The sequence below is a fragment of the Vanessa atalanta genome, chromosome 26, assembly GCF_905147765.1.
Source record: "Vanessa atalanta chromosome 26, ilVanAtal1.2, whole genome shotgun sequence".
Taxonomy (NCBI): domain Eukaryota; kingdom Metazoa; phylum Arthropoda; class Insecta; order Lepidoptera; family Nymphalidae; genus Vanessa; species Vanessa atalanta.
In genome coordinates this window covers 3,562,586-3,588,399 of record NC_061896.1, presented here as the reverse complement: position 1 = coordinate 3,588,399, position 25,814 = coordinate 3,562,586, and the positions used below count along the sequence as shown (strand labels likewise).

The following is a 25,814-nucleotide window of genomic DNA, read 5'->3' as shown; positions in this document are numbered from 1 at the left end:
AAGTGCCGATGTGTGGATGGTGCCTTTATCTACTTACTGGCAGAATCATTTGCGTGTTTGTTCTAATACAAAAAAAAAGTTAATAAATAATAATTATTTCGGTATCTGTGTCTGAATCAATTAGAATTTAAACATGATTGTGACTACAATTGTATGCTCGCTAAACACAGGAACATCATTGCAAATAATGTTATAAATTTTAATATTATGCGGTTGTTTCTTCATAATTAGATCGTTTAATTTACATATTAGCCTTAATTGTTTAAACAATTACACGGAACATAGTTTTTGAATTTTAATCACATATTAGAATACTGGCAGTTTAGATATTCGTACTCCTTTGTTACATTAATTTCAATTTATATATAATCTGTTGTGCAAATAAATTATTCTTATATAGTGATTCTTAATATCTTGATATGTTTAATTTAATTCATATTTAAGCTGTTCGTACGGTTTTAACGCCTACGCGGCCGTTGACTCGTGAGTCGTGTCAGTTGACGAAATCGATTTTGAGGGTATGCTGTGTTATTTTGATATATTTTATAATTTTTGCGAATTTATTATATTTCTAGATTAAAATCCGGCTTTGCTCACGTGAAAAACAAAACTAAACAAATACGGTTTATAATTTACTTTTCATATATATATTTTTTATAAATGTTGTGATTATCCTTCTCCTCAAGGGAGAGGAGGCCTTAGCCCAGCAGTGGGAAATTTACAGGCTGCTAATGTATGTAAAAAAAAGTATATTTTCTATTTACATGGTGAAAACTAACAATAATCATTCTTTACACAATTTTCTGAACGCACCCGTAATCGTCAAACATGGCGGCCCGTTGAACTGTCATGTCATTGAATTACATGGATTTAATATCGAAATATCGATTACACAAATTTTGCGGATGTATGTATGTTGTCGATTAAAAATAATTATTTTTTAACGATCTATATATATGTTTCTTGGTTCTATCGAAGACCTCCACGAAATTATTTATATTAAGTAAAAAATAAATAAAAATGTCACATATGTATATTAATTTAATACATACTTGAAATTTTTATTTATTTTACACCAATTTTTTTAATTAATTATATTATAATTTTTAATATAATATACGAATTTGTCGTTGAATAGAGTAAAATCATTATGTCCATATTTTCATTATGTTCGTATTTTATACATATTATACGTACTTCATGTAAATGAGATGTTAAATAAACATCGATCAAAGGGACTTTGCAATTACTTAAAGACTGCTTAAGTTAATATTTAAAAGTTTAAAACGATAATTCTCCCTACGAAAAGGCTAAAGCACTTCGGTACCAGTAACCCGTAAAATATATATTATGTACAACTAACTTCGTGCCCTGACTACTACGTACGGCTAAAATTCATACAAAGTCAACCATCCCATTTCTCCCTTAAAGTTGAAATTTCCAAAAACTCCTATCAACGTCGAGAAAGGCGTAACTATGCTAAATTTCAAGTCTATCTGACATCTAGTTTCAGAGATGTCGCGATGAGTCAGAAAATAGTATGCGCCTTAAATTTTTTAAAGTATATATCTGTGCGTGTGTTTGTGGGTTAATTATATTATTAGTTATAGGTTATACGGTATAATTTATTATAACGTTCCAGTAATAGATTGATCGAAGATATGCGACCGCATTTATACGCGGATACTTCTTATATGAGATCATTTAGTTTTGAATAAATATATATTTTTTTCTTTGTCTTGTATAACGTCAACTGAAATACAAACTCTTTACTCACACTATCTTTTAAATACTCGTCCTTATCACAATAATATTGAATCTCTTTGAAATGTTATTTAAGATATATTGAGTACGAATTTTATTAAAAAAAAAATTAATCACTTATTTGAATTGAGATTAACGAATTCAAGTTTTCTTATAATTATTTTCAGACAGGGCTTAAAATATGACGTCATCGTCATAGGAAACAATCGAAATTCATGGCTATTGAAATTATTTATTACTAAAGAATACCAATAAGTAAAAAATACGTACAATTTTCATAATATATAATAATGTACATAACAATGTAGTAAATAGTACGCGCCATCACACTTAAGGGAGTAGAGAACGTCAGGCCGTTAGCCTTTACTGCATTACAGTCGGATCTACACCCAAGCCGAGCCAATAGATAAAAAAAAAAAACAAGCAAAAATCTTAGCAAACATTTTTAAATAAATAATGCACTCCTTAACAACGAAATTGAATTACAATGACAATTCAATATAGCCGCTTCATTTATTTGCAAATTAGTTAAGACATTCAAAGAAACATTGCAATTTATATTTCAAACGCATCGCAATGTCGTTACGAACACACCATTGTGATGTCATTCGATCAATCAAAAGAAATATTATATTTATGTAGACTCTTATAAGCGATTTTGAATCATAATTTTATAAGCTTAAAATTTAATTTATACTTATAAACTTCCAGTAAGGTTCTTATGTCGTTTTACTAAGAAAAATCAGCCAGATAAACTCAAAGATATTTCTTTAAAAAGACGGGTAGTATCAGCCCAGCATTGTGGCATTTGTACCGAGAAATGTCGAGAACGATACATTTCATGTGATTTTTTTAATACTTTTCTATAATTTCCAATAACACAAAATGTACGCTTATATATTATTTATATTAGATTAACAAAATAAATAATAATAATAACTACTCGAATGCGTTCACCATCAATAATAGTGTAACAATAAAACTGGCGAAGTTCCATGGTTCGATTATGGAGCATTAAAAAAAAATCGTTAATATATTTGACCCAATAAATATTTATTTATACAAGTTTTGCAAAACCTCTGAAGTTATGATCAGCGCTGGCTCTACACTCGGGGTTTTTGTCCAGGGCGGTAATATTAGGGTTAGAAGAAACAAAATCACACTATATTGATTTTATTATCTTCTAAAATATGAATAATTATATTTTCTGCTATAATTTAATCGTTTTATGTACTTAAAAACGATATCGAAATATTTTATTTGTGTATAATTTCGATAATAGGCGGCGTTTTTAGAGTGAATGTAACGCTAAGGATGAATCCGCCACGGCTTATGACGTCCTGGTACGTAGGATATTGGACTTAGGTTGAGTAACGTTCCTTCTTCCCAGGATTTTCATCCTGGGTGTTAGATAATTGTATGTTTAAGTTACAGTACGTCTAGCGTTTTACAAGCATAAAATTATATTATAGTTTCCAAAGATTTACACTGAACTAGTTGTGTCCGACGATTCCGCTCGTGTCGAATTTTATACTTTGCTATATTTGATTACTGCCCTATGCGTTATGAAGCTTGAAGCTATATCGCCTATACCATATGAAACTATTCATATTTTTTTCCGTACATGTGATCGAACGGGACTTTTCGCAATTTCATTGTAATGGTATACCTAACCATTATGTAAAGAAGAGCCGAGATGCCCCAGTGGTTAGGACGCGTGCGTCTTGACCGATAATTTCGCTTTCAAATCCAGGCAGGCACCACTGAATTTTCATGTGCTTAATTTGTGTTTATAATTCATCTCGTGCTCGGCGGTGAAGGAAAACATCGTGAGGAAATCTGCATGTGTCTAATTTCACCGAAATTTTGTCACATGTGTATTCCACCAACCCGTATTGGAGCAGCGTAATAGAATATGCTCCAAACCTACTCCTTAAAGGGAGAAGACGCCTTAGCCCAGCAATTTACTGCTAATTTTTTGTAATTTCTTTAGCTTCTTAGGATTATTGCAAGGGTTACCCCTAACTTGACGGGACTAACCGGACTATATAACGCAAAAAGTTTTGTTAAAATCGGATTTGTGTTTAATGCGTTCGGTTAGGTTAGGTTAGAATTGTATAATTCAAATGATCGTGGCGTTTTTATTTAAACCCTTGTATATAATATTATATAAATATATTATGAAAGTAATTAATAACTTTATCATAGACGCCATGCCAATTAATTTTACGATTTTTTTTTGAAATAGCAGCAACTTCATTCGGTCTTTTAAGTTCAAGTCAGATTTAGAGATATTAGATACTCGAGACTAGCTTGAATGTTCGTTTGTAAAAATAGTTAATTGATATAAAAGTTTATTGACCTCTAAGAACAGCTGATAGGAAATGATAACGATCGCAAGTGATGCAGGTGTTAGTACGCAAACGAATCACTAATTATAAATAATGTCGAGTCGATAATATCGTAATGGTGATAGTTTTCTAAACGTTTCGCTTACTAATGACAGTGTACCGAGTTAATTCACACGTTTGAAATAGTCTAGGGGACGATCGTGCAAGATTGAATTGAATTTGTATTAGGTAATTTTTTATTAGTATCTATTGAAATTGTACCTGAATATACCTTTATTTTACATAAAATATATTGTAAATACATTGGAAACAATTTCATGATATTATTATTATGTATTGAATAGAGTCATGAAGTTTTAATTGTAAGGTTGTAATTAAAGGATTGTAAGGTATATTAAAGATTAATCACAATCATCTATACTAAAAAATATAATAACTATTTTAATACTGTTAAAATAATGAACGTAACAAATGACACGTGTCGATTCAACATCAACACCCTACCTACATCGACTGTTGCTTTCAATAGAGATCTAAGCAAGTGGGCCACTTTCACGACACTAGTTTTTCTTCTTGTTAACCTTCGTACGTTTGACGTTTCTTTTTTATTGTAAACGCTCAGTGTTTATTGTTATTGTGTTAAACATTCCATATTTAGAGAAGGATTACAGATATATTACTTCCGTTTTTCAAAGGCAGGGCCGGTAACCGGGCCGACAAAAATATACGTAATAAAATTTTTATTTAATTATATTTAATTTAATGATGGCAGATACTTAGAACTGACCAAGATCTAAGTCAAAACAGCCAGTACGTATGTATATTAATATATTTTATGTATAAATCCGTAATGTTGGTATAACTTTTTTTCTTAATAATTAAAAAATAAGTGCTATTATCTTAATGGTAGATAATTATAATTTCAGATTCAATTTAATTACAAAATAGCTTCATAACATGAACGCAATCTTTACAAGCTTTGTTAATAGTAATGAGCACAATACGTGTGAATGAGGCTTAATCTTTTCACTCAGTGAAAACTAGGCCTTACGTTGCGATACCAGACTTACGTTATAAATTATATTAATAATATTAAATGAGTTGTGTTTAAGGAGCTGTCAATTTTAATTATAGAATTTATTCTATTTTTAAATTTATAACAGTAACAATACACATTTAATAAGTTGATGCCTATGTTAGTATTTAATTTCTAAAAGGTATTAAGTCCTCGGTATAAGTATGACCTAACCGAGCGTTGCGACGTATTGTATCTTCCTAATTTTTTTTTAATAGATAAGTAATGAGAGTAACAGTACTCAATAAGTAGGTGTGTTAGTATTTAATTTTTAAAAGGTATGGCTGGTTTGTATGCAGAGCCGTCTCAAGCTATGCTGGGGCCCTTGGGCACCCATGTATATGGGGCCCTTTTGGTATATATTTACTACACATAATTTGCTTAAGGCCAGGTCTAAGTATAATTTCAAATAAATAGTGCGGTAATTTTCAAAAATTCGTAGGAAACTGATTGGTTGTACAACCTTATTATGACGGCTTGATATATCTATTTCTATCATAATGATCACGTCTATATCTTACTACTTTTAATATCGACTATCGTCACTAGCTTCTTGATAAATATGGTTATTATTTCTTACAAATATGACAATTTTGAAATTATAATGTATAGCAGTCAACGTGAGGATAAACGTGTGAAACAAATTGTTGGTTCTTCGGGGCCCTCTAAGGATGGGGGCCCTGGGCACGTGCCCCGTGTGCCCTATGGTAAAGACGGTAATGTTTGTATGTACTGTGTGTATTTTATTCTATCTTCCTAAGGGAGGTCTCTCACTGGGAATATTCGCCAGTATAGCAACAGTTAATATTCGAGAATAACATAAATAAGTTAGAAGAATTGAGTTTTAAAGTTCGTAACCTGTAATACAGTTTGTCCAACATTGTAAAAAAAACTGACTTCAGGCGAGTGCTCTAAATCTAATCATACATTTTTTTTTTTTTTCTTTAAATATTTGTTTATTATTAATTCATGCTCGTCAGTGAGGATGTTATGTAACGTTACGCTGAAATTCGAACAGGCGAGCTGCCGGGATCGTTTTAAGCGCAACTAATCAAAAATAAATTACAATTAAAACATGAATATTGGATACTATGAAAGCACACACATACAGATTTAAATTTGTTTATTTCAGATAAAAAAAATACAAACGTATTAATCACTATCCTAACTAATATTAATGCAAAAGTCAGTAAGTTTGTTCGATTGCTTGTTGTTGCGTGATATTAAAAACCCCACCGTCTCACGCAGCCAAAGCAGCGGGCGAAAACTACAACATAATAAAATTACAAATTTAACGCAAAGTCGTTTGTAAAAGCAAGCATGAATGTAATAAAACCCAATTAAAACGTTCTAACTTTCTAATTTTTAACTACTGAGTTAACTTTATAAATATTTGCGGTATTTTTTTTCTCTCTCATAATGACCGGCGTATGTCGTTTAACTATTGATCAGCTTTCACTAAACGATTGCCGTTTAAGGCTATTTCACTAACGGATACGCGATGCGATGGGAAATATATGCAGATAATCCATGGACTGATCGCTTAGATTTTTAAGAGCTTATCTATACATATAATAAAATTTGAGTGTCTGTTTGTACTATTGAAATAACCTATTTTTACTAAATGGATATGTATGTATACACGCTACATATACCAAAATAACATTTTTACAATTTTTGTCTGTCTGTCTGTCTGTCTGTCTGTTTGTTCTGGTTAATCTCTGGGACGGTTGAACCGATTTCGACGGGACTTTCACTGGCAGATAGCGGATGTAATAAGGAGTAACTTAGGCTACTTTTATTTTAGAAATATATATAGACTAAAAATAAAATCAGGCTACAATATCCAAATAACTTAAATTCAAACAACGCACACGAAGTCGCGGGTACAGCTAGTTTTAATATATAAATAATATCTGATACGCACATAATATGAGATTATAATATAATTACTTTATATGATATATTATCTAGTCTAGTTATATATATATCTAGTAAGAAATCTTTTTTTTTTATGTTAAAAACAAACTCTGTAATTATTTTTATTCATGCCAAGCGAAGTGCGCTAATATTAACTGGACTACATATATATTTTTAGAAAATACTGTCTAATTCATATACACCATATCATAAACTCACATACCGTTCGTATAGATCTCACCAGGGAATACCGCGGATAATTTACGAAAATCAATAGATTGGTGATCTAACACACAAAAAGGTCAATATAATATAATTATCGCGTCCAAATTAAAAACCTTTCGCACGTGATATTGGCGAAATAATCTGTGCCCTCTTGGCACAATAAAAACCAAACCAAAAAATAAAACATACCTCTTCAGCCTCAATAAAATATCTAACTATTTATTTATTTAAATAAATAGTTAGTTAAACGATCTCAGCTAGAGTCGCCCGACGTCCAAAGGAAATCATTCAACATTTCGATTTGTAACGCAGCAATCCAAATACAATCTCTTGTATAACGCGTTGATATGCACTTATATGTGAATTTACGTAACGACTTACTTCTCATTTCGTCGAAAAGTCGTTTCTTGTTAGGGTTCCGTACACAAAGGGTAAAACGGTACCCTATAAGACTCCGCTGTTCGTCCGTCGGTCCGTCTGTTGTATCTCATTAACCGTTATAGTTAGACATTCGAAATTTTCACAGCTTATGTATTTCTGTTGCTGGTATAACAACAGATACTAAAAAACAGAGTAAAAAAAATATTTAAATTTAACACATCATGATTTTTTTGCCTTTTTTTATAAGAATGGTATGGAACCCTTCGTGCGCAAGTACTACTCGCACTTGGTCGGCTTTTTAACATATTTTAATTTTAATTAATTTGTTTTTACTTGACAACGAATATGTTTTAACATATAATTAATTATCAATTCAACGGTTATCATTAGTGAATGGGTAGTAATTCTACGTTACAAGTTGAATTTGATAACATATTGTACGTATGTTTGTATATGTATGTAGCGAAATATAGGGTTTGTAAAGAAAACAATAGGTGATACGTCATAATGAGAGTTATTGGAGGCCCAGTGATTAGAACGCGTGCATCTTAACCAATGATTACGGGTTCAAACACGGGCGATCACCATTAATTTTAGAATTTACGATCTCGAAGTGAGGCCTTAAGATTTCAAATATGTCTTAAATGTTATGTGTTTATAAAAAAACATTACAGTATTATAAAAATTATAAATCAATAAATGAACAAATAATTTTAACTATTTTTTTTGTTGTCAACAGGCAAGCATCTAGTCTTCACAACAGACCCTGAGTCAGTCAAGGATGAGTTCGCCTTCGATAACCCTGGGTTCAGACAAGAGGAAAAGAATTGGCAGCACGAGGCTCCAACCCTTCCTCTCGGTGGCAAGACGCATGCCTTACACGCTGAATTCACCAAACCAGAGCAATGTAAAGACGACTCGCATCTACAGGTAATTAATCAACCGAAGAGGTTTTACTAATTTTTTTTTAGTTATTAGTTTTATTATATTTATTTAAAAAAAAACCTCAAGATAAGGATGCATGGTGCAATACCTTTGCTGTACTCAGCAATATATTAGTATCGAATTCTATTTTATATTCATTAATTTAATAAAACATATTAATAATTGCACTTTTAATTTAAATTATTGAAATAGTAACTGCTTATTATTTTATTTAAGACTTATTTGTTACGTAATTAATACAAATCTGTATTATTAGTGTTGTCAACTATAAAAAAAGGTTTACGTTAGATATATCGAAGAATGCCTCGTACTTTACGATTACAAATAGGCTGAGTATATCATTCGGCAACCGAATTAATATATATATATTAATTATGCTTTAACACAACTTTGGTTTTTTTTTCTACCAGCGTCCCATTTGTGTCATAATATTTCGTTAGAAATTCAATAAACTATATTATTATATTAAGAGATGAAATTATTATTTTTCTTCACAGAAATATGAATTACCGCTAATACTGAATCTAAAAATAATCATACTTATGTTCATTCATTCATACATACATACATACATACACACATATGCACAAACGTACTCAAATAAACAAAATCACAATGGCATTTAAATCGAAACAACAATATTATTTTTTTAATGGCATCGGTAGGCAGACGTGCAAAATGGGCGGCCTAATTATAAGTAATCACCGCATCCCGTAGACTTTACGCTAACCTTGGTAACTAAGATGTAACGTCCCTTGTGCCTGTAGTTACACTGGCTTACTCACCCTTCGAACCGGAACACAACAATACTAAGTACTGCTGTTGCACAAAGCCCTACCGAGGTTCTGAAATTTGAATATAACTATAATTCAGTATTACAACCTCACAAGAAATGAATAAGCTTTAAATAATAGTGCTGTAATATTACGCTTGTCACACGTCAATGTCATATTATACTAGAATGCCATCGCGTCGAGAGTCGAGATCAATTCGCTACGTGTTGCGTTGGCATGTGATCGGAATGACGTTAGCCGTTTTTGCAGCGTATATCTAGTTGCGATGAAATTATGCCGGGATATTGTGAAATGGCAACACTCAAGTGAATGTAAACGCATGATTCTACATTAAAATGGAAGGCATCGGTCGATAGGGTTGGCAATCTTATCGATATGTATATTTAGGCACGTTCAGACCCTTAAATTGTTGACTACCGTTATACGATTTTCTTTTTTTTATAGTTTTTGGCTGTAATAGACTAGAGTGTTATCTATAATAAATCACAAAATGTTAATTGCATGTATGTTTCCTCATATTTTCCATACAGATTGGTTTATGTGTGTGTAGGTTGAGGTTTCTGGTACTGTCGACGTTCTAACACGTGAATCGTGTGAGACAGTTGCTTACAAAACCATTTAATGAGGTAGGTTCTGCGCTCATTGATTCCACGCTATTCTCAATGAACAATAGCTAAGTGCGCTGAGGACATTTTAGTGACGAATGCACTCAAATAATCCACCGCGCAAGACCAAAAGTTTTACTTGTTTTCCAAGGCACATGAGTGTAAACACTGCCTTTGTTCTGGACTGCCGCTGAAAATTTTTCGCCAGAAAAACTCAGGATATTTTTTTATGTATGGTGTGCATATTATAAATGAAATGTAATTAGGCTTTTTGATACTAAGTTTGTATCTCTTGTAATAGAACGCCAATTCAGCACAAAACGTTCCTATATTTTTTTAATAAACATCGTGTTTTTATCCTAAATCGTCTTAACTCAAATAAGAGAATAAATTATAATGGATCTTAATTACATAGCGATATTTTAATTATTGGCCCAATCTGAGGTTTGATTCCAAGACATTGGAACTCTAAGTAACGAGGCACTTGGACCAATACAATACCCAATAGGAGAGCTAGTAGCCCTAAGTTGAATTGATGTTTAATGGATAGTAACGGTGGGACACTTGCCAAACGGTCACCATTCAGACTTAATAGGTGACGCTAGTAATTGCAATGAGTCGTCTTTACAAATGAATAGAACAGGAACGACACGTAAACACTAAGTGTTAGTATAGTCGCCATTATTTCGGTTTTTGGAACGAAGTTCTTGAAAATCATAGCATAAGGAAGGAGATCGTTCCCTCTCTGTCTTTCGTTCCTCTATCTCTTTCTATTATATACGATTTTATAAAATATAATTTAAACTTATTTTATGTTATCATTTCAATTCACATGGGATTTTTAATAACAAGTTTTTCATTGTCATTTTATTATCAAATGTTGTTAATTTTTTTTGTCTGTTATGTAATACATAATATCCAATCGGGAGTCACGACGACACAACTCGTTTTTTTGCCACTTGCAACACATAAATGAACCCTGGATAATCGTGTACCAAGCAGGATTTATTACATTTTCCATGTAATCACAACTCGTATCATCAAATCATATCATTATAGTTTTAATGTCAAAACGAAAAATAAAATTCAAAAATGTGCTGATGTTTAATGATTTTAGTCTTACATGCCTAGTGTCTTAGTTGGTAACAAATATGTACGGTAACTTTAAGTCTTTATAAATATTTCTAGACTCAACTGATTTTGACGAAATGAGGACTAAACGGTACCTTGGAATACTACCTAGAATCATCCAATATATTTACATTTGTAATCAATTTGTTTATTCATTAAATCAAATAAAATCAAAATATAATTAATTAAAGTAGACTTGTACAAATACTTTTGAATCGTCATTTATTGGTATTGGTTTGGAATATAGATTGTTCTGAAGAACGGGCAAGAACCGGCAAGAACCGGCAGTAGTTACTTTCCAATATTTCAAATACAAAGTTATGTTAATTAAATACAATTCAATTTATATAATATGCCTGAAAGACAACACTATTGTGATTAGCTGCGGACGAACAGACATACAAAAATATAAAAAATACGGTTGTTTGATATTCCTTACTTATACATAATATATTAATTTATTTTTTATGTATATGTATAGCTCATTAAAAAAATTCTATTTCTATACAAATTTATAGCAAACATTCACCCGAATGGTTATTTAAATAAATAAACTGTTACTCAATTCTTTCTTATCTATTTCCTCTGACATTTATATTTTTATTTCAAATATTTATTGCGGTTATTTAATCGATTTTTCAAAGAATGTAGTCACCGACGGACAAATTAATATCAAGTTAGTCATCGAATCGTTAATATATCATTATAGTTTAGTCGTTATAGCCAAGATGAAACATTTTTATCACAAACAGGAATTTCGTTCGAATTCTTGGACGCAAAAGTTTATTTGACCGTTAGAGTCAAGTATTGTTCTAATCTATCTTTTATAAATAAACTAACTTTTCGATCCGACTTCACACGGGAAGTATAAGGGTCTATATACGACACTAGCTGTTACCCGCGGCTTTGCCCGCGTAGAATATAAATATATTTACAAATGAACTTCAAAAATTACGTTAATGTAAGATCTCTTTATATACCACATTGGTGTGTATTTTAGCCCTTAGGGTATAATATTCAGAAACGCTTAAATACGTATCTACTCATTTTTAATCAGTAGCCCAAATATAAAGTTTCATGCTGCTAACTTCAAAAATGACGGACTTCCAGACTAACCTGTATACGAAATATCAACCTCTATCTCTCCTCTTAAGCGTAAAATATTCAGAAACGCTTAAATACGTATCTACTCATTTTTAATCAGTAGCCCAAAAATAAAATATCATGCATCTAACTTCAAAATGACGGACTTCCAGGCTATCCTTTATACGAAATGTCAATCCCTATTTCTCCCTTTAGGCGTAAAATATCCAAAAGCGCTTAAATGCGAATCAACTCTTTTTTTATCGGTAGCCTTAAAATAAAGTTTCCTACTTGTAACTTCAAAAATGACGGTCTTCCATACTCAACTATATAAAAAAAGACAACTCTTATTAAACCCCTTATAGGTTGAATATGCAGAAATGCTTAAATACGTATCTACTCACTTTTAACCAGTATCCCAAAAATAAAGTTTCATATTTTTAATTGAAAAAATGACGGACTTTCATAAAAAATTTACATCCCTTATTTCAGCCCCTCGGAGGTAGAATATTAAGAAACGTTTAAATATGTATTTACTCATTTTTAATCAGTAACACAAAAATAAAATTTAATCCTTCAAACTAAAAAAATGACGGACTTCCAGACTAATCTATATAAGAAATGTCAACCCCTATTAAACCCATTAGAGGTAGAATATCGAGAAACCCTTTAATACGTATTTAATCATTTTAATCAGTATCCCAAAAATAAACATTCATTTTTTAACTTAAAAAATGACGGACTTCCATAAAAACTTGCAACCCTTATTTCACCGCCTTTGTGGTAGAATATCAAAACACGCTTAAATTCGTATTTACTAATTTTTAATTAGTATCCCAAATATAAAGTTTCATGCTTTTAACTTAAAAAAACTCCCATAAAAAATTTCAACACTTATTTCACCGCCTTAGTGGTAGATTATCTAGAAACGCTTAAATACATATCTAGTCATTTTTAATCAGTATCAAAAAAATAAAGTTTCGTGTTTCTAACTTAAAAAATTACGGACTATCATATATACTTTCATCCCTTGTTTCACCCCCTTAGGAGTAGAATATGCAGAAACGCTTAAATATTTATGTACTCGTTTTTAATAAGTATCCTATAAATAAAGTATTATGTTTCCAACTTAAAAAATGACGGACTTCCATACAAAAGTTCAACCCCTATTTCACCCCTTTAGGGGTATAATTTCCAAAATTCCCTTCTTAGTGGGTGTCATGATATGTTAGTTTATAAGTGTACAGTCTAAAATATAAGTTTTATGCTTCTAGTTTAAAAATGACAATACTTTCAACAACTTACAACCTTTCATCCCCCTTTTCAACCCTTTACAGCATTTTTTCCAATTAAAACGCCTATGTCCTTTTCATGCACATAGACTATTTGTATACCAAATTTCATTTAAATCGGTCCAGTAGTTTTGGCGTAAAAGCGAGACAGACAGACAGAGTTACTTTCGCATTTATAATATTATATAGTATGGAAGTATGGATAGTATGGATTATTAGAAACAAAATACTATCCTTAATCCAAACAATACTATAAAGAAAACTATGACACCTAATTATAATTTATTTTATCTACATCCAAACTAAAATAAGTGTTAATAATTGTGAAATTATTAGAACCAAAATATTATCCTTAAAACAAAATTAAATAGTATTTAAAAAGTATTACTATACACGACGATATTATATCGCAAAAACAAATAACGCTGCATACAAACGCTCAGAAGGGAGCCGAACGCGCGTCGATTTCGACCAAATTTGATTACCATAAAAACGGTTCTAGTGAGTTAATCTTAAAAGATAGACATATACTGTCGCAGACATTTTTTTAGATCATTTCAAGAGGAATAATTCTTTCATACATATATTTTTGATATATTCAACCGTTTTCGCAGCGCACGCAACGGAAGCCCTCAAGGATGAATAATTTTCCCCGCTTTTTTCACTTTTTCCATATTTTTTTTCGCTCCTAATAATTGCAGCGTGATGTTATATAGCCTAAAGCCTTCCTCGATAAATGGTCTATTCAACACAAAAAGAATTTTTCAATTCGAACCAGTAATTCCTGAGATTAGCGCGTTCAAACAAACAAACAAACAAACTCTTCAGCTTTATAATATTAGTATAGATTTAGTTTGACACATATAAAAAAATATCATTTTTTATTACCGACAGTGAAAGATAAAGTTCTCGGCTTTTCTCCACTATAATATCCTTATATTGTACATATAAACATTCCTCTTGAATCACTGTTCATCTGTTTATTGATAAAAACCGCATTAAAATCCGTTGCGTTATTTGAAATATTTATGCGTACAGACGGCGGTAAGCGACTTTAGGTGATGTAAGGAATGGTTAATATTTCTTACAGCGCCTTTGTCTATGGGCGGTGGTGACCACTTACCATCAGTTGGCCCATATGCTCGTCCGCCAACCAATGCCATAAAAAAAGGATTGTACCCCTTCCCACACGCATTTTACAATCTTCTCTGCCCAAAGGTTGCCTCTGATAAGGCCGCCGGTTGCACCTCATGCCGCTTTTGTTAATCCAAGTGTCAAATTTAGTTACTGAGTACCTATTGTTTAAATTTGCTAATTGCTATTGATGCTACGAATGCTGCCGCAGTCCGATTCTGTAAGAAATCACGTCGTATCTCACTCGTGAAATGTTCACAACCGACGGTGGTGATACACCATTTAAATACATACATGATTCGTATAATTTTTATAATTATTATAGTCATTGTGGTATATCACATCATAAATATGTTCTAAAAAAAGTATTTCAATAGAATAAATAAGAAAAACCAAAAAAAAATATTGTATGCTTGGTCTCTGCTGCTGTCATGGACTCGACGCTAATTGGTACTTAATTTTAAACGCATGTCGTGTCAACATCATGACAAATGTAATCATATGTATTATTTTGATTGTCATTTTGTTTTGTAGACCTTTGAAAATAAAAAAAAAGAAATCACATTCTGATATTTCAAGCTGGTGTTCTGCGGTGAGTTTCGAGTTTCTTGTTACAGAATAGCCTAACCGGTTTTAAAATTTGGGATGAGTTTTATATCATTGTAGCTTACATTGAAATCTTCTAGGAAAGATTTATCGAAAAACCAGGTCAATGTTTAAGATTTTTCCTTACTAGAGGCGAAAAACCTAATAGAGTGTCTATTTCGATGGTATATTGATACCAAGAAATATATTTCACAATAATGACACTAGTATCTTATCTCTTTATTACGTCTGTGCGAATAGAGCTAAGGACTCGGCAGTCGTAAATTTTTCCAAGAACGAAGCTCCATTAGGGTATCAATGTCTCCTTTGTAGTATAGTCGGAACTATAAACACTATGAGGTTTTTTTACTGCACGTCAAACGGGCGTCGGTTATAAAGGGCGACCTTAAGTTAGGTTAGATAATAAAATAATAAATATTGGCCAACATCACATACATTACTCTGATCCCAATGTAAGTAGCTAAAGCACTTGTGTTATGGAAAATGAGAAGTAACGATTCCACAAACACCCAAGACAACATAGAAAACTAATGAACTTTTTCTACATCGACTCGGCCGGGAATCGAACCCGGGACCTCGGAGTGGCGTACCCATGAAAACCGGTGTACTCACTACTCGACCACGGAGGTCGTCATTGAATACTGACTCGATATGTTTATCAGGAACGATTTTCAAATAACGGTCTGACTTTAATGTTTGTTTTTGTAAAACTCGGTGGTAATTTTTTCCTGTCTGGATAGGTACCATCCACTCATCATACATTTCAGCACCAAGCAACAATATTTAGTATTGTTTTGTTAGTGTTTGAAGGGTGAGTGAGCCAGTTTAACTACAGGCACAAGGGACATAACATCATAGTTCCCAAGGTGCACTGTCGGTGTCAGGAATGGTTAATAATTTCTTCGAGCGCTATTATCTATGGGCGTTGGTGAGCATTTACCATTACGTGGCCCATTTGTACAATCTCTTAAAACGTACTGCTAGTTAGATGTTTAAATAAATACCTATTTAAATTGTCTACATTACGCATGCTAAGAAAATTTGTATAGTGCCTAATTTAATTTTGATGATTCGCACCACAGTATAAAAATATCTCAAATATTAACGAAGGATTAAAGCACACTGTACACGGATGTAGGTAACCGAGAAGGTATTATAGAATGATGTCATTACACCGTCGTAATAAATCTCGTAAGTAATGATAAACAAATTAAATCATTAATCTAACTCATTATTCATCGTAATGAAATCTGTTTGTACGTTGCGTACAAACAGATATATATACAGAGAATATGAGACTTAAATTTTTAATGAACACCAACAGGAGTGACAATAGTACAATAACTGAGATACATAATATTAAAACGAAGATAATTATATTTATTTTTATTGGTAAACACAATATGTATTAAAAATTACGAAATAAAAAAAAAATTAAATCATATAATTGCATTGTTGTTTTAAAATAATTGTGATTTTTTAAAGTAAAAAGATATAGAATTATTGATCATTATCGTTACAAAATTAATATATTCGAATTGGTACATATATAGATACATATATCTATTAAGAAATTCCAAATTAAATGAATATTAAATATATACAATCATTTGGAGAGAAAAATAATTATAGTCATAAGTAAGTAGAAATAAATATTATAAAGTTATCCCACTGCTGGGCCAGGGCCTCTTGAGAGGTTTTAAACTCACTTATATGACAAAAATGCAGGTTTCCCCACGATGTCTTCCTTCACTAACGTACGAGATAAATTATAAACACAGATTAAAAAACAATGATGCTTGATCGGATTTAAACCCCTAATCTTCCTTTAAGATTCACGTGATTCTCGAAATCCATATAATAATTTTGATATTAGTATTTTATTTTTTTATAGTTTTTGTATAAACTTTTATAATATATTTTTTTATTATATAAAGTACGTTTATTTACACTGGTACTTTATATAACTTAACTGATTAATAACTTCCTTATTTCTCACGTCATTAAGGTCATCAGTTATAACGAAATAAATGATATCAGAAACTATTATTGTTCGTTTATTTTAAAATGGCTCAGTCGGTTTTATCGTAATACAAAAATAATAAGAACATTAACGTACGTTATATTTATTTATATGAAATTGAATTTATAATTATAATATAACTACAAAATTGAGAACTCTATTAATCTATGATATTCATTGTGAATTAGTGAAAAAATGGCGTTCTGAACGTCGAAACTTTTATCGGAATTTAAAATTAAAGTGGAAATAAGTAGTTAAGTGTAATAGTGTTGTATTATAAATAAAGATATATTAATCATAAACTATTAGTAGTGCGGAATATAGCTGTGTTATTAGCAAATCACATGAAATACGTAAATCTAAGGTTTATCTTTTTTCCTACTTCCATTGGAATAGGATGTTGGAAAGTTTGTTTAAAAGATACGAATTAGATATGCATTCTTAATTTTAAAATGTTTTACTTACCTTATAAATCATCAAATTATAACACGCAATTTAGTATTGAAAAATATTTTGTAATGTGATATATGCCGAGACATATAGAGATATGACATAGAACGCAGTATATCATAGTGACTGGGTCTATAGTCCTTTGGCTGATTGTAAAAATATGACTTTCTAATGTATGCTGTACGATATTATCACACAATGGATAACACCCAAATCATACTTATTATATAATTATAGATGTATTCACTCTCGAAGGTCCCTTCACGTTTAACTACTATTTGCATGTATATGAGTGCGTGACGCTTACAAGATGTCTTGGTGTGCGTAAGATTAAGAGTACAGACAGCAAAAAACTCAAATTGGTTTATATTTTTTATTGTTATTTTATAAACAAATAATTAATTTGATGAGTGTTTAGATCTATACCACCTGTGTATAATAATGTTAATTAATAATTTTGTTTTGAGTCTAAAGGTTCAATTGTATCATTAGTATTTATGTAATTATTTTCATTATAAACTTAAATTCGTCTTCTATTTATAGGCCCAGTGCGTACAAGTATTTACGTACATATACGTTTTTTTTTTTAAATATTTTATATAGTGAAATGTACAACAGAAATAGCTTATCTATATATTTATTTATTTAAATGTTAAATGTTGTTCGTTCGGCTATTATCTTATTTGGCTCTTGTGATTGAAATATACTATAGGTACATTAATATGTTCCCATAGACAATTAACTACTTTATTTCACTATTTCAACATATATTGTGATAGACACTCATTAAACAAATACTATTTTGATATGTTAAAATCTGTAAGCTGTAATGAAATAACGTTATCTTTTTTTTAATTTCCAGCGTGCACGAGTGCGCCGCGTAAAGCTGTGGGCGCGCGACTTCACAGGTCTGGGTCTGACGTGTGGAGGTGGCGCTCGTGATGGAGTGTGTGTTCACTCCGTACTGAGGAGCGGTCCCGCAGCCGCCGCGAAGTTACAACCCGGTATGCAATAATAATAATAATTGATTTATTAAAATCTAAATAATCTTAACTCTGAAACTTTGTTTTTTCACCTTTAATTACACAGTATATAGATTTATTATGAGTCTTGTATGGTAATAAACGAATACAAACTTTTATTTTTCATATATATATATATTTTTTTAATCTTAACTTTTAAAATTATTAATAGGCAAAGATAAAAATATCTTTAGAGTTATATTATGGGAAAGAATACGTTGCAAAGTCAAAATCTTGTTGGCTTACGGACCTAATATAACTAAATGTCAGCTTTACAAATACTAAGATGTCTGTCTTTATATCAATTTTAGATTTTTCTTTAAAATTATAATTGTATCAATGTATCTTTTTCCTACTGTTATTATAAAACTAATTATGAATGATAGAGTCTTATTTGAATATTCGGTATCAGATAAAATTTTATTACGAAAAAAAAAACCTGCTTATTTTCACTTTTGCCTCAAGACATATTAAAAAAAAAACATAAAAATATTTAAAGGTATTAAGCAATCTTGGCAAAAATATTAATAAGTATTATTCTTTAATTTCCAGGAGACAAAATTAAAAGTATTAAAATAGAGTTCACTGGCACACCACTAGAGGACGCTGTCGCTATCCTCTCCCTTGCGTCTCCTTATCCGGTGGAGTTAGAGATCGTGGAAGGCGGACGGATCAGTGGGGAGGGCTGGAGAGTCCACCATCCTTTGATGAAAAGGGCTGGTTCCACGGGCGATGTTAACACGGTAAGAATTACTCATTAATATCATAATATTAATTTTAAAGTAGGTTAATAGTGAATCAAATCAAGCTTAAACATTTTTTGATGCATGCGTAACGCACTTAAACTTAACGTCGACTTTAATTTAGTGTCCACACTTTGGTTCATCTTAAACTAATGACTTCTCAATTCAGCACCTTAGCCGCTAACAGCAACAAACCGTATCAGATCGTATCGAATTTCCAACTCCGTGAATATCATCGGTAGGAACGACTAGTGTCTTGCAAAGAGTTCAGAACACCTCAGCTGATGTCTCTAACAAACCAATGTGTATGGATTTCGTTTAATTAGTGTGACCAAAATATAAGTATTCATTAAAACCTATTAAATTTAATACATGGAATTTTTACTGACGGCATATCATATGACATATACTACTTACAAAACATGTAGACAGGGTGAATTAGAAACGATAAAACTGTTATCAACGCCACCTATTAACATTTATTAAAAACATATATATTTAATACGTCACGGCCCACGATGTATTAATAGGCCTTATTCGGTATTCGGCAAACTCGATTATAAAATCAGACATATATCATAAATAAAATTATGTAAATAATCGTAAAGCTCGTCCTAAAAAAGGTTTTATTATGTCTCAAGGGGTGAGTATCAAACCTGAGACTTTCCTACCATTTGATGGCTCTAATCATTGCGCTGTGAGGCCCTGAGACATTAACTTTTTATATGCAATATATTACTATGCAAACCGCTCCTATTCCGACTTATATAATAATTGTATTCAGGACTCAGGTCTTGTCACGACGTCTATGCCTTGCAAATGAATAAAACAATAGACGATTCGTGAACAAAAGTATGCGTAACACCAAACAGGCTATAATTTCCCATACAAATTATATAAAATCATAATATCAATCATCAGTACAATTTGATCTCTAATAGCTTATAGTTCTTAATAAATAATGGTTCTATTAAATTTTGTTGTTTATTTAATCGACTTCGAAATAATGTAAAATTTTAATTTGATACACAGTAATGAGATCTAATGAGAGCATGCTTAGGCTGTTTATAGCCTGACATTTATTTGTATATACGACGTTTTATATGATTGAAATGTTTGGAATACAATCATGTCGCCTACGGCATGGAATGTAGCGTGGTTATTGTTTTGAATTCAATTGAAGAAAGTCACAAGTGATTAGACAATAGAATAAATTTTTATTTGGTTGCGACTGCACGATGCCAGCATATAAATTAATTATTTATATGTATAATTATTTTAATTATTTTTTACCTGTAACATCTTCAGACTTTGTGTTTGTATATTTAGTAGGAATGCGATAGAATAGTGTTCAATCAATAACTGATTCTGATATCTTAAATATAATGCATTAGCGACTTTTTAAAACGAATCCTTTTTCTTTTTTTACAGCTTGAAAAAGAAGGGAAACTCTTACATCCCCCGCAGTCACCTATCACATCGCATTCAAACAATTCTACTCTTGAAACTAAACATACCAAGGGAGGCATTAAAAAAATAATCACGGAAAAAATCATAACCACCACACTGGAAAGAAATAAGAAAGAGAAAAAAGATCCGCCTACTACGTTAGAGCGAGAAAACGAAAAGAATTCTAAGCTTGCAAACAAAGCGCGGCATTCCGACACACCGGCGAGCTTCAACAAACCAGAGAGAAACAAAAATAGAAATTCTACTGGAAGCGACATTCAAATTATTCAACCTGAAAATGGAATCGCGCATTATGAGCACGCGGAAGTACAGAAAAGAGAATATGATCCCAAACGAGGCATGAAGTTCGGTATTCGAGTCCTGCCACCAAATGTACCCGATGATGGCGTATTGAAACAGAAAAGTATCGAAAATGGCGCTGTTGTACTTGAAAAAAATTCAGTCGACGAACCTGACAAGCCAGAGCCACAAAGATTAGCGCCCGTTGCACAAATCAAACATGAAAATGAAACTGAACAAAAGAAACCAGTCGTCGCAAAGAGGAGGGAGAAAATCGCGCCTCCGATACCAAATGCGAGAGTGAAAACGACAGAGTCTGAAGTAAATGTCAGCCATGAAACGTCAAAAACTTCCGAAACATCGTCTCTATCATCATCATTCACTAGAACTGATCTTAATTCTAGTGGCATAAAAAGAGACGAAAACGGTATACCCCAAGAGTTACCTCAGCACATGTTCGATGCAGCAAAAGCAGCAAGAAGTAACAGAAAGAGTTCAGCGGATCTTGTTCAAGAGAAGGAAAAAGTTGAGCATAAGAAAGAAGAAGCTCCCAAACCGAAGAAATCTAAAGGTAAAGCACCTTCGCCTCCAGAACCAGAGAAGAATAAAAGTGACGACAGCATACTGGAGCAAATGAAAAACTTACATGACTTCTTGAAGAATGAGAAGCATCATTCAAGTCTCCTGCATGACTCCTTTACATCAAATAAATCAGTGACGTCATATAACACTTCAACTCCGAAAGTAAATAAAACAAAATCGCGCCTCGATGAATCTATAAATTTTAGTCAAGACGACATTGATGATATTGTTGGAAAACCTTTCAAGAGGGAAAGCGATTCTCTAAACAATTATTTTGAAGATTCGAAATCTAATCTTTCATCGAATCAAGACGTTCATTCGGTGGTATCTTTGAATAATAGTGACAAAAGTGATAAAGGGTCTACTACAATAGAACTAAACAACAGTGACATAACTATACATAGTTCACCGTTAAACGACACGGGACGTTCTACTTCAGACGATGCATCAATTTTGGACGAAAGTGAACGTAAAGCTGCTTCACTGGGTGATCTATCTAGATTCGAATTGAGAGCTAAAACTAGTAAGCCATCTACAGGTACTTTAGAAAGAGCTCAGAGCTTAGATATTTCCGCAGATGATGCTGAAATCCAAGAGAGTACGTTATCGCCTAAGAAGAGGAAAGCGATGTCTGTAGTTGAGACAACATTCTTTGATTCAGGTTCTGATGATGTGCTACCAGACATGATAGATTCAGATAAAGGAGTTGTATTAAAACAAAAGGAACCCCGGCTCAGTCTGAATATCGCTAAAACTTCCGCAATGGAAGGACTAAATACATTCCAAAGAAATCGTCTAAAGAAAGGATCAGAATTTGGTAATTTGGAAGATGCTATCGTTAAGGGTTCAAATAGTTCAATGGATTCAAATAAACATGGATCACAAGAAATTGTTATGCGTAAATCTCAAACTAATTTAGATTCAACTCAAGAAAGCGATGATCAGGAAACATCTGACCATTTGGCGCGTAGAATAATGGACGAAAACTTGAAAGTCCATTTGAAACTTGTATCCGAATTTGCTAAATCAACATCTGACGGTAACAATTCTAGTTCATTAGAAAGCAGCCAAGAATCGCACACATCACCAACAGTAACTGAAACTAAACCAATCAAATATGAGGAAAAACTTACAATGACCTATGATACAAACATTCCAGACGACATGAAAGTATCTCGTAGTTCATACGTCAACAGCTTGGAAAGACCAAAATCCGAAATGATGAAGAAACTTCTAGCAAAAAACCCAATTTTTAACGTTCATGTTGATCAAACAGCACAAAAGTACGAAGCGTCGACGAGTAAAGAAACACCTGCGTTAACGGATTCTTTTAAATCAACCATGCATCAACCGGATATCGTTAACTTTGATTTAAAAACATCAACAGCTGCACCCAAGAACAGAGACTACGAAGATTTTGTTAGCAATATCAGAGTGGGCTCAAACAATAATAGCTTAAAACACAATAAAAAGCCTCAAGAAACAATTTCGACTGATTGGTCTGAATCTAAGAATAGAGCAGAAATTCAAAGCAGCAATATCGTTACAATATCTACTGATGATAAGAATTTAGCGTCAGATAGTAAGACTAATTCTTATACAAAATCTATAGAGATCGGCGAATCGAGCTTGAGACTGGTTCCCGATCTTGTTGAAGGCACAAAGAGTCGAACGGAGCAGAAAGAAACTAGAACATTATACATGGAACCAGCGAACGTATCCCTGACTATGAAACAAGAACCGGTTCAGAAAACTGTCATGGTAAATGTGACTGAAGACGATTATGGAAATAAAGTTATTACTCAAAATGTAGAAAAAGTTTCCACTAAATATGTAAGCTCTAAGATCGAGGCTCCCTTGCAAGTTGAACAATTAACTTTTGGCATTATGAAAGGTGGCGCCATTGATGAACTAGAGCTAGAAGAGGGTAATGTGAAAGATTTTGACAAGAAAGTGCTTGAAGATATCAGAAGACAAAATCCGAACATACATTTTACAACAACCGAACCATCATACACTAGAACTGAAACTATAATATTGAACACAGCAGATATGAATGAAGAAGAAGCGAAAGCGTTAATGGAAAAACTACAGAACGATCCCAGCTTTATGGCACAAAAATCATCCGAGGAACTGTCTCGTATGGGTATAAGGATAATTCAAGATTTAGAAGACAGGAATACTGCTAATCAAGACACGGTTGAAGTGACAAAAACAAGATATTCTATAAACCCAACTCTGATATCCACCGATCAAAATATTTGTAAAATCGAATCAAAAGACTCGGAATCCCAAAAAGATCACGTAACAGAAATTCAAGTGGTCACACCAAGAACAGAAAAAACCACTAACGAAAGATCAGAAATAAATAAAGATAAAATATCAAGCAGACAAAGAGCACCGGCAGCTGTTAAAAAGTACGAGGAACCGGTCCTGTCTTACGAACTTGATATGGAATTGCTGAATGATTTCATATCGAATGAACGATATCATTCAGCGAAACACCAAGCCGATATGAGAAAACGAACGAGTCAAACTACAAATGAACCAAAGAAACGACATTCCGACTTCGATTTACCGAGAAACAGTCACATCAAATTCCGTACAGCTACTTACGAATCACCAAAGGGGACGATCGTGACTAGTACCGATTTAGAGAACAGACGGCTTTCCCAATTGGACCAAATGCAGCTTCGATCACAAACCGACCAACCGGCATCGAGCGACAAGCCTGTAATTTCAGCTAAACCCAGCAATATACCCGTTAAAACGTTAGATAAGAAACAATTAGGAGGATTCGTGTCGTCTAAAATACCGGTATTCGCAACTCAAAAGTCACTAAGTCAAGAGAATTTATCAGATAAGAATTTTTCATTACCTCGTTCACCGCCTCCAGGCCTAAGCAGTAGTTCTGGCAATATATCAATTACGTCTATAAAAAGCAGTTCAAGAAGTCCAAGTGGAGGAAGATTATAGATTTAGATTTAATGATAACTTTCGAAGAATATATTATGAAGTAGGTACAATATCATTGGGGTTAATGTAAGTTAAAATATATAATGAAATTAGTTGTAGTCATTGAGATTTTTAAATCACGTAAGTGCCAGAAAATTATAAATTATTTGCTTACGAAACGAAATATGTGCCTTATAAATTTTAAAATTTCTTATTATTATTGTTTTCTTTAATATGCGGAATTATTGTTTTGGGTTGTGAAAAAATGTGTTTACTTAGATTTAGAATATGCGTCACAATTCGAATTATGAAATTAAATAGTACAGATAAAAAAAAATAAAGAATAAATTTGTTATCATACCAACGTTCCGTCCGAAAAGTATTACCGTGTAATATATATTTTTAATCTAGGTATATACCCTTATTAAGACAGGAAATAACATTCCATTAATAATAATATATTTATTAACGAAATACAAATTTAATTTACCAATATTTACGTTGGTAGAACGTCTTCCAATTGCAAACTATTTTTAGTTGGCTGAATGAAAAATTAAATTAAATAAGAACAGAAGAAAAAAATATTTAAAAATAGAATTAAAACCTTTTTCTAAATTCGCTATCTATAATTAATTATATTAGTTTGTAATGATGAAATGTTTTATGTGGGCATTTTTGATGACATGTTAAAGAATTCCATTTTATTAAACTATTATTATTAAACGTGCACACGTAGATAATATTTTCTAAAAAAGTGTTCTATTAAAAAATTCCATTTCTCGTATCAAAGAAATATTTCATTTAGATACAAGATAATTTCAAACTTTTTTTATTCTAAATAAGGTCAAAGCCGTCTGTTTGACATATTTTTTTCTTCATAAAATGTTTTATGATTAATATATTATGTAATACTGGTATCCATGTGATCATGTTTTTTTTAAATTATATTGTATGAAATGTTACAAGTGTATATCGCATTACCAA

At 32.0% G+C, this 25,814-nt stretch overlaps 1 protein-coding gene across 1 annotated transcript in view; it reads left to right on the top strand.

Annotated features, from left to right (window-relative positions):
* LOC125073900 (serine-rich adhesin for platelets-like) overlaps positions 1-25,598 on the top strand; it is a 63,977-nt gene extending 38,379 nt beyond the window's left edge. Inside the window, exons 2-5 of the mRNA XM_047684992.1 lie at positions 8,456-8,646; positions 18,642-18,783; positions 19,354-19,544; positions 20,976-25,598. Of these exons, the coding sequence (XP_047540948.1) occupies positions 8,456-8,646; positions 18,642-18,783; positions 19,354-19,544; positions 20,976-24,851 (4,400 nt within the window). The 3' untranslated portion in view covers positions 24,852-25,598. The remainder of the gene's footprint in view (positions 1-8,455; positions 8,647-18,641; positions 18,784-19,353; positions 19,545-20,975) is intronic.
* The last annotated feature ends 216 nt before the right edge of the window (positions 25,599-25,814 follow it).